An 11,070-nucleotide genomic window follows, 5' to 3' on the forward strand; every position below is an offset into this window, starting at 1 on the left:
AAAAAACAGGAACTGTGTGGATGTAACTGACCGAGAGGGCCGCTTCATTATATTGGAAGAAAAACGCACGCAGCAAGTCTGCTGATGGGTTGATTTCTTGCAGGCAGACACTTTCCCCCCTCATCTCATTATTTGTAGGCTACATGAGGCACTTTGCAGATTTTACTCAGTATTGCATTGTTGAGTGAGGCGGCTGTCCTGATGAAGTGTCGGCAGAGGGAGGAGGAAACCAAAGAGAGGAAGGAAACGAGGATAACGTCACGAAAAGCAGAATCGGAGTAAAACGGACTGAATACTATTTAATGGACAATCTTTGATGGGCCGAGCTGGGGCTATAATTGTGTTTGTTTACGCCTTTACTGGACAAAGATGCTTTTGTTAACTTGTCGGGCGTAAAAAAAAGCCAAAGAGAAGGAAACGGCTTCACAGCAGCAGCAGCAGCAGATTTCATCTTTTCAGGAGCTCCCTCCAAAGCAGAGAAATGGAAATGTGTGTAGCCCTCCTCCGTTTGCCTGTTTACTGAAGGATTTGGAATCAGCCTAATCGTGATACACGGAGATATAAGTGGATTGTCATCATCTGCTCTTCATTGCACCTAATTTTTTTAATGAGAGAAAAAGACATCTAGTTAAATCCTCCACGGGATTTAGGGGACGTTGCTTTCAGTTTTTCTTTTTTTTAAACTGCAGGGGGGAAAAAGCAGCAAAATCATCGGGAGAATTAACAGGTAGCCACCCATTATCAAAGGCTGTGACAGCAGCTGCGGGCCGGCCTATACAGTGTAAGATGGCTGGGTGATGATGTGCCTATTCATGGCATCATTCCGACTAAATTAATTTGTCTACATCCGCATTGTCGGAGCTCAGTATCTGAAACAAGATGTGGGCTAGGCCTTCATCAGCCACCCTCTGCTGATCAATATGTGATGTATCGTGCATTCATGGGGCCTGTCTTTCTCTTTGAATACATTGGGAATCTGCAGGCAGTCAAATAAAATCCTGATGAATTACACCCTGTCATTCTGGCCTGGACCCGCTTTCTCTTTACTGCGGCGTTTATTTCAGTGCGGAGCTGAGGGAGCTCCCAGCCCAGGCCTGCATGTTTAAACCTGGGGGTGAGTGGGCTGTGCCACACAGTTTCTCTGACATTAACATTTACTAGTGGCTTGCACTCTCCTCCAGTTGCAGATGTAGCCATGTTGGTGTAGTTATACATCAGATGGATGTGCATTCAGAGGGGTGGGGCCAGTCACACTTGGTATCTTTAAATTTCTGTCTACTTGTGTTAGAAAAAATGCTCTCAAAGACCGGTAACCTTCTTCAGTGTTCAGGTGCTGAGCTTTACTTTGCTTCCCTCATCTTCATCATCATCACCCTATCTGCTGCTATAGGCCGTGAGTCCCTGCAGGTGGAGACTGTGTGATATAAAGCAAGCAAAAAATATTTCAAAAAGGTCAAAACTGTCTGTGTTGTGTGTGTTTGTCACATACAAATATGCTTATAATGCTCAAAGGCAACAAACTGCATCTGAGCATCTGGCTGGACCCATCCAGGCCTGATCTTTGATGCATCGACCCCCCCCCCCCTTCTCAGCTCCTCATTGGCTAAATGAGCAGCTGTGCCAGGAGACCTAGACCCATGATGCACCCCTTTTGGCTTCCATTAGTGCCGTGTGATCCATCTGGTCGCAGGTCCCTCCAGGGAACAGTGACCTACTGTAGCTAATTGCTCTTCCTTGCAGTGTGTACTGTAGATTCGTGTCTGCTTTGGAGCGTTATCGCGAATTTGAATGGCTGCATAAATGCAAATACACAGGCTCCCTGTTTGGGAAGCTGTCTGTGGATTTGTAACTGTGCCCCTGTCAGGAACAGGAAATGCTGCTTCCTACTGAAAGCGTGATGTGATGTACAGTGTGTGTGTGTGTGTGTGTGTGTGTGTGTGTGTGTGTGTGTGTGTGTGTGTGTGTGACCCCAGTTAGCCTACAGCAAAAGGATTCTAGTTTAGGAAATGAAGCTGCAGCTATTCCTGGACATATTAACCTGGTATGTCAATTACGAGGAACCACACTGTCCTGGATGACAGGGGAGCCATAAAAATGACTCTGTCAAGCATTATACTCAGTATATATGTGCACAGTGTAACAGGTTTCCTCGGTTTTTGAGGGAGCGTTCAGTCAGTGTCTGCTGCATGGTAGCCATGCTGGCTGCTCGATAGCAGCTTAGTCATTACAGATTATTCTCCTCAGTTAAATCAGGCCTAAACAGATTACAGGGTATTTTCTCACTTGTGAATTCAGTAAATTTAGAGATTAAAATATGTGGTTTTATATTTATTTATTCCCAAATCAGGAACAGATAATATTTTAAGTAAATTAATTGAGTCATTTTGGATGAAAGTGGATCCCTCAATTACCGGAAAAAAAATAAGTGGCAGACATGTTTGTATTAATTTAGGGATTCTGAGAAACTGATAAAAAGTTAAAGTTCTCCTCAAACATACAGGTGACAGCTCGGACAAATCCAAAATGAGTGAGCTGGAGCAGCTTCGCCAGGAGGCAGAGCAGCTAAGGAACCAGATAAGAGTATGTCAAATTTAAGTTTTTACCTGAACTACCTTCATTTCATACTGTATCTGTATTGTATATTGTAATGTTGTTTTTTTTTATCATCCTATGATTCAATGTTTTACAGGATGCCAGGAAAGCATGCGGAGATTCAACCCTGACACAGGTGAGTGCATACTGAATGTCTCTGGTGATAAGACATATGTAGATTCCCCAAAAACCTGCGAGTTGTTTGGTTTACAAATAAGATTCAGAGAAGCGACTTGAAATCTTTTTATATATCAAATCTCATATTGTGTGGCAAAAATCCAGCCCCATTAGACTTAAAACTGGACTTTTTGACTTTTTAACATGGTGCTCATGGTCTAATGCTGTGCTGAGCTTCATACATTATTTTGATACAAGCAATCAGAAACTATATTTGACATGTACATTTGTTAATATCATCAAATTTGGCATGAGATAGTAACTGTTCCCATGTTGTTTTAGTTTTAAGTGTCAGAACTTTACATTCCAGAGTGCTATCAATATGAAAGTAACATTTTTTACACCTAACTCTTTGATTAACTGATCCTCACTATAACCTAGATAACTGCTGGTCTGGATCCTGTGGGGCGGATTCAGATGCGGACGAGACGCACTCTGCGGGGCCACCTTGCTAAGATCTACGCAATGCACTGGGGGTCCGACTCAAGGTGAGGCTATAGTGACTATACTTTTCTTAATGGTATTGATTGTGATTAAAGACTTTGCGCTGGTGCTGCACATCATTTAAATGTAGCTTTTGTCTTTTTGTGTTAACATGGTCTGAATTGTCAAACCAGCTTAGCATCATAGCATCACCCAGTCTTTCAGAAGGAGAAATGTTTAAGAATCAATTATTGAATTATTCCAATGAAAATCTGTACTGCGGTAGACTTTTAACACTGTTCTGTGACAATGTTTGAATCCACCTTAAGCTCAGAGTTTAACATCTTGAAACATTAAGGCGAACTGAACAAGAATAAACATACACATAAACTCCATTACACAAATACATTATTATTTATAAAGAACTGATCACACTAGGCCCAGACTAGATGAAAAATTGAATAAGAATATAATTTTGGTATATAAAATAACTGTATTTCCTATAGTAGTATAGTTTCAAACCGATCATGTCACTGCATGGTCTCCTACCTCGCTAATTGAGCTACAGTAATAAATGTCTCTTCAGCACATATCAATGTATGTGGGTGTATGATTTTAAAATAACTGACAACCAGCCAACAGAGAGAATTTATTATCTGCACCTTGAACTTATAGTTATTCCGTCATATCCACATTTTCAAGAGCAGGGAGCCAAAACATCCAGAGGTGTCCTTCATTAGAGCGCAAACAGCAAGAACACTGCAGTTATATTCCACATCTGCATACACTCTGACATATTTGGTCAAATCTTAGTTTCAGATTTTCTTTCTGCCTGTATGCTGGATAAATAAGTGACTGAGGAAAAATGGGTTTGTTTCAAAAGAGGTTCAACTATAAATGAATAATAAACGTTTGTCTCCACAGGCTTCTGGTTAGTGCCTCTCAAGATGGAAAACTGATCGTGTGGGACAGCTACACCACTAACAAGGTAAAGTCTGCATAATACTTCTTCCGTCCAGGTCATCAGCTGGATGAATAGTTACATTTGGCCTCTGTCCAAACTGGAAGCGAAAGTGGAGTTAAGTCTTCCTGTTGTAGGAGGGTGGTTGAGTCATAATAGTTTCCTTTGCCACCACTGCTATGACTTATTGCAATATTTCTAATAGCATTTGATTTTTTGAATGCACTTATTAAGGGTTTGCATTTGATTTCTTCCCAAAAGTTACACATCATGTCTGCTGATATTTTATCTACCTTCCCCTCCTAGATACACGCCATCCCCCTGCGCTCCTCCTGGGTGATGACTTGTGCTTACGCCCCCTCTGGAAACTACGTGGCCTGCGGAGGCCTTGACAACATCTGCTCCATCTACTGCTTGAAGACGCGTGAGGGCAACGTCAGGGTCAGCAGGGAACTACCTGGCCATACAGGTGAGAGGGTGTTGCACTCTCATTTGTCTTTTTGTGTTAAACTCTTCCTGTGAGTATCAAACTGATGAAACAAGCGCACAGCAGTCCTCTGCCTCATGGGAAAGCTTCAGTCCCAAATCGCTCAACAATGAAGATTTCATTTACATGGTTAATTAATCGCAGGGTAGCACAGTCGTAATGAGCTGAGACATCAGCTCCTGTCTGTGAGATTTGTGACACTGCAGCTACTGCAGTTATGTATGCTATTAGATTTTAACACAATTTGTCTTTTGTCTGTGACAGTATCATGACATGTATCTGAAGATTGTGTGTTTGGTTCAACAGATGTGTAGATTTCTGTTTCATTGAGAAAAGCAGAGTGTCCACACACTGTCTATTTGCTTGTAGATTTCTGTTTTAGTCAGAGAAATGTAATTGTAATTCTGTGAACACAAAATATATTTATTGGTGTAAGCTTTCTTGCATATGGGCACAAATATACTATATTAACAATCTATGAAGGACACAGAACAACAATAATGAATCCAGTAGAATACATAATTAGTAGATTAAAAATCGTATATATGGTTTAATAGTATAATCACTTTGCAAAATAATCAAGATGTCTCAAATGCAAGAGTGCAATTTTCATTGAAGATGAGGACAACCTACTGTACGTCCCTTAATTTTCATCTCCTTCACTTTAACAGCTTCAGTTTGGTTTTCTTACTATAATCTCTCTAAACCATGTCATACTGTTCAGATACAAAAATCCAAGTTATATACAATCTGCCCTACTTTACTGGGGGAAAATGCAGCCTGTGTGAGGTTAAAACAATAATTGAGTACATAGATGTTTTCCTAAAACAAGACAAAGGTTTAAATGGACAAGCTATAGTAAAGATTAATATAAAATAATCCAAAGTATCAGGTCTCTTTCAAGGAAACTGTTATTTTAAGTAGAGTCAGTGCACTGACTAAACATATATTTATATACAGTAGCATTTCTAATTAGTTATAAAAGCATAACAGTAAACATTTGAACCAATTCCAACCTAATTTGTTATTTATATAATATATCTAATATCTAAATTGATATAACTGCAGTGAATGGTATCCACTATTCTCCCCTCACCTTGTTTTTTTACATTCAGTGTAATGTTACAGTGATATTTCTATCCTATGCTTATTGTATTACAGTAGTAATGCCACTCTACCACTTACTTTAGAAAAATAGAAAGATCTCTAAGTGTGTGTGTGTGTGTGTGTGTGTGTGTGTGTGTGTGTGTGTGTGTGTGTGTGTTTATGTATATATATATTTAACAGAAACTAATCAAAAGAAATATACTTTCCATTCTCTCAGGTTACCTGTCATGTTGCCGCTTCGTTGATGACAATCAAATCATAACAAGTTCAGGAGACACCACATGGTAAGTCACAGTGACCAAGACGTGCAGAGCCAAGGTTTTTTTTTCCTGAGATGATTGCTGTCTAACTCTGCACGTGTTCTGCCTCAGTGCACTGTGGGACATCGAGACAAGTCAGCAGACCACAGTTTTCTCGGGCCACAGCGGTGACGTCATGAGCCTGTCCCTGTCGCCTGACCTGCGCACCTTTGTATCAGGAGCCTGCGACGCCTCTGTCAAACTGTGGGACATCAGGGACAGCATGTGCAGACAGACCTTTACAGGCCATGAGTCGGACATCAACGCCATCTGTGTGAGTGTGTTGAGGGCACAATCAGCCTGTGTTTTTATCTGGGATCCTACATAGTTTAAATAGAGCCTCCAACAATTTTTACACATGTTCAGTTCATTTGTCAAGTAATCAGTGAATAAAAACAGGTGTATAATTTCTGCTGAAGCTCCCAGCTTTGTAAAGTCTTGATAGATGACATCATCAGGGTAACCTCAGCTTGGGCTTGAAAACTTTAGATTTATAATAAACAACTTACAAAGTGTGGCACAGTGTTTGAAAGATGTGGGCATTTACAGTCCTGGGCAGGGGGAGATCTAAAGAAAGATGCTGCATTATGGGAAGCGTAGTGTTTTTGTTGCTTGAACCATACTAAAGGTTGAAGCTCTGGACATCTTGTCCTATACTGCATTAATTCTGGCCATTATTTATTTAATCTTATGAAAGTCCCTGAAGAGCTCTAAAGATGAATGTGAAAGTACTGTCACTTTAATCTATAGTATTCCCCAAGTGACTAAATCTAGAGATGAAAATGAATCAGACCAAATTTTTCTTATGTCCTAATAAATAGAAAAAAAGCATTTGATATATTCATCAATAAATATTCTAAATATTAGTATTCTATTAATGGTCTAATATTTTCTATTGTTCACCAGTTAATAAACAACTTTTGGAAATAGCTACAAATTGAATAGTTAAGACTACAGAAATACCTCATGTCAATACATCATAACAGAAAATATTATCAAGACATGTAAAGATAAAAGTGAATGTACATTTGAACCCATAAACCATACATTTGAAATATCATCAGCTTTGAATATAATAAAATTAACTTTCTATTGACAAATTCCAATGAACAGGTATTAATATCTGCCCCAGTGGAGGCATAAAGTGATGCTCCTTTGTACTGTCTAATACATGATGAGGATTTGTCTTGGTGACGTCACACACTGTCTTGTCTCCAGCTTTGGGAGGGATTTAAACTGGGAGCACGCTAGAGGATTAACAAGATTATCAATTAACACCATATATGGACATCCTGACCATTAGAAAACGACCTCTAATTAGAGTCTAGACTGGTGCACCACATAGGTTACCTAATAGTGTGTCAACAGGTGGATGAATTGAAACATGATCACCATATTTTAGTAATATATCTTAAATCATCCCAGGAGGATGTTTTCTCTTCTTGTTAACAGCATCTTTATATAGTATAGTGAGGTTTAGTATATTTTAATAGCCCTCCACACTTCCTGCTCTCATCCATCTTCTTTTTCGCCATCCTCAGTTCTTTCCCAACGGCAGCGCCTTCGCCACAGGCTCAGATGACGCCACCTGCAGGCTGTTTGACCTGCGTGCAGACCAGGAGCTCAGCCTCTACTGCCATGACAACATCATCTGTGGAATCACCTCTGTGGCTTTCTCACGCTCTGGCCGTTTGCTGCTGGCTGGTTACGATGATTTTAACTGCAACATCTGGGACGCCATGAAGGGAGACAGAGCAGGTGGGTGGAACAGATTAGAGTTTTGTAGTTTTGCTTAACTCAAATCTGAAAATATAGCGTACTATGAGGTACTATACTTTGGCCACAGACTGATGATTGCTGGGTTATATTTGTGCACTTTAAAACATTTCAGCATCAACAAAGTTCCATACATGGGTCATAATAGTCCTCATTTAAATGATATTGTATATCATCTGAGCTTCAGTTGCTGTGTTTCACTAAAAAAACAAGTAAAAAAGAACATTTGAATAAGTAAAAAAACTTTGCTTTCCTTCAGTACATTGTTATTGTTGTTGTTAATGACTCATTTTGAACATGAAATCATGCTTAGTTTCAATATGCAATTCAAAGGCCAATTTATTTCTATTATTTCAACTGTCTGCATAGATGTAGATAAATCATTCAGTTTGGTTTTAAATGAATTGCAGGGTGAGCTGAGATATCTGGTTAAAGGTGGATTTGTATTTTCTTATTCATTTGTAACCTAAAGGACTTTACATTTCCAGTGTTCTGTATGATTACTCATCATATTCATATATGTTTATACAGAAAGACAGTGAGTTAACACATTTGAGTTTGAGTTTTATAAATCAGGGAACAGAAGTGAATCAGTTTTCAGAAATGAAGTATCACAAGTTGTTTTTCTTGGAGTTACAGAGGACAATACCAAAGATATACTTCAGGAGTTATAAAACAGAATATCAGTGATGCTCCATAAATTGTAAATGTACCTGCAAAATACAATATAAAATCATCATGACTGAAATGATTGAACCATTTGACAATGTCAAGTCTACATTTATTTTGGGGTAAACCGAGCTTTATGCCAGACTTAACAGTTAATTCATTCACATGTTCCTCTTCCAGACGCATTTCCGTGTTCGCAGCCTTATTTCGTGAAACATTTCAATCTCTGGTCAAACCGCTGAGTTAAAGCGGTGATGAACACTAGGTCGCTGTGTTCTGTGTGGGTTTAAGGAAGTTTCAGCTCAGTGTCGAGAGCAAAACATTTTACAGTAACAAATGTTCTTTTGTTCCTTCGTGCCTCCTGCAGGAGTCCTGGCCGGCCATGACAATCGTGTGAGCTGTCTGGGTGTGACGGATGACGGCATGGCGGTGAGCACCGGGTCCTGGGACAGCTTCCTTAAGATCTGGAACTGACTGGTTTCATGAGCCATGCACATAAACGGCAATCACACACACACACACACACACACACACACACACACACACACACACACACACACACACACATAGACATACACATACAAATACACACACACACATCCAACAGACACTGCTTACATCTTGGGACACAGTTTGCACCCTGTATTCACACTGTATGTAAGATTCAACAGACAAACTGCAACATTGTACTGTACATAATATATAGTATGACTTAGCGTTTACACACACACACACACACACACACACACACACACACACACACACACACACCACTGTATGCAGGACAAGATGACACAAGATCTGAACATGTTCCCACACTACCTACAGCTGATTTAAGTGCACAGCAACACAAACACACACACACACACACACACACACATACACACACACTAACATATTTATTATCTGTAAAATGTCAAAATGTGACCAAAAAACAGTTGAATCTTCAGCTTCTCAAATAAAAAAAACACAAATGCCACTATTACCTGAAGCCTTTTAACACAGAAGTAACGCACCCTCATTCGCACGCGCGCGCACACACACACAAACGCACACACACACTTTTTCCTGAGAGACACCGCTCCTCGAGTTAAGCAGGGGAGAAGACGTTATTGGACAATTCTGTCTTTGTTTACACTGAAGTCCAAAATGCACTTCAGACAAATTTTTCTGTACTATTTTTGTCTCAGTACCACATGTATCTCAGAGATGGTTATGTGAAGGAGGAACAGTGGTGGGAGAGAATCATGTGAGTCTATTAACACTGAAGGAAAAAAGAAAAATACTGACTGACTATAGACTGATGATCGATGGAGTCTGAGGAAAAAAAAACAACAACTCTTATTTTCATCTGGCTGGAAACACGCCATCATGTAGTCACTGTTTTTATAGCTACGTAACCCCCCAAAATACAGTACATCAGTTCTGCAGGTTTGCTTTTATTATTTTATTTTATACACTTATTTTCTTCATGTTCTCCCTGTGTGCCTCAGATACACTTTAAGGATTATTAATAGAGAATATTGATACAGTTCAATTAACTCAAAAAAGATCTGAGATTCAGAAGGTGGCTGAAAACTGAAAGCATTATAAGACACATCTAAATAAAGCAGGAGCCAGTATTCCTACTTTGACTTTGTCAATGTGTTATCTGGACATTATGATGGTATAATTGTATATAATATTAATAAATAATAGCCTCTCCTGCCAATTATTGTGGTTCTCTTTTTTTACATTGCGGTTTCTAAGACATTTGGAGGTCTGATTGTCAAACTGAAAAGAGTTTCTTCTTAAGTGACATTTTTTGTTGTTCATTCTCATTAAAACCTACAACTAGTAATGGGTTAGTATTCTGACATACAGGGTGACTAACAGATCAAACAGTTAGTAGTTTGTCCTGTGGTGTTGTGTAAAGTATCCAGACTAAGCTACAACTAAATAATAAGCACAAGGTTGGATATTTAACCAAAACCTGTCTGAGGATTCAATAGTTGTAGGTCTCTGCAGCAAATTATCAGCCAATGAAATATTATCTTGAATGATATTGATCAGTAGTGCAATGTTAGTTTATAAAAACATGTGCTCAGATCACAGTGATGTTTTTAAATATATTTTTTTTCCTGGTAATATTTCACTGTAATGCATTAATAATTTGGGTAAGTGTAGTGCACTTTTTAAAAAATGTTTCGGAGACACCATAATTTCTTGCAAAAAGCAAAATCTATTGAATCAGGAGGGACACACAATAAGCTTTAGAAAGATTGAGAAAAGGAAATAAAATATTATTTATTACAGAAGGCTTTTGAGGGACTCCGGTCTAGATTAGTTTTTGTACCCATGATTCATTTCAGGGCATATTTGTTTCACCCCTCCCTCATCTCTTGCCACCAAACAGATGTTTCCTCTTCATTTTTTCAGGTTTGTGGTTCCTTAAACCAAAGTTGAACACCATTTTGCTATATTGTCAAAATAAATTACCATCTGGAGACAAAAGAGAGATAACAGGTGAATTGAGAAGTGCACAAAAAAATGAACAAGGATTACACTGTGGATATAATTATGATGCTTTACTGCATACA

General features: G+C 39.0%; 1 protein-coding gene across 1 annotated transcript; it reads left to right on the plus strand.

The window, feature by feature from the left end:
• The first annotated feature begins 140 nt into the window (after positions 1–140).
• Positions 141–10,183, plus strand: gnb2 (guanine nucleotide binding protein (G protein), beta polypeptide 2). Its single transcript, XM_053331655.1, has 10 exons — positions 141–727; positions 2,501–2,580; positions 2,690–2,728; positions 3,151–3,257; positions 4,117–4,180; positions 4,460–4,622; positions 5,965–6,031; positions 6,119–6,320; positions 7,588–7,804; positions 8,859–10,183. Exons 2-10 carry the CDS (start codon positions 2,524–2,526, stop codon positions 8,963–8,965), a joined length of 1,023 nt encoding a protein of 340 aa, XP_053187630.1. The 5' UTR covers positions 141–727; positions 2,501–2,523; the 3' UTR covers positions 8,966–10,183.
• Positions 10,184–11,070: the final 887 nt, after the last annotated feature.

This window comes from Scomber japonicus, chromosome 13 (genome assembly GCF_027409825.1).
Source record: "Scomber japonicus isolate fScoJap1 chromosome 13, fScoJap1.pri, whole genome shotgun sequence".
Taxonomy (NCBI): domain Eukaryota; kingdom Metazoa; phylum Chordata; class Actinopteri; order Scombriformes; family Scombridae; genus Scomber; species Scomber japonicus.

Excerpts from the sequence above, each read along its gene's own strand:
- gnb2 (XM_053331655.1), top strand. The coding sequence starts at position 2,524 with ATGAGTGAGCTGGAGCAGCTTCGCCAGGAGGCAGAGCAGCTAAGGAAC. Across the intron at positions 2,581-2,689 it reads AGCTAAGGAACCAGATAAGA|GATGCCAGGAAAGCATGCGG; the intron begins GTATGTCAAATT and ends AATGTTTTACAG. Across the intron at positions 3,258-4,116 it reads CACTGGGGGTCCGACTCAAG|GCTTCTGGTTAGTGCCTCTC; the intron begins GTGAGGCTATAG and ends TTGTCTCCACAG.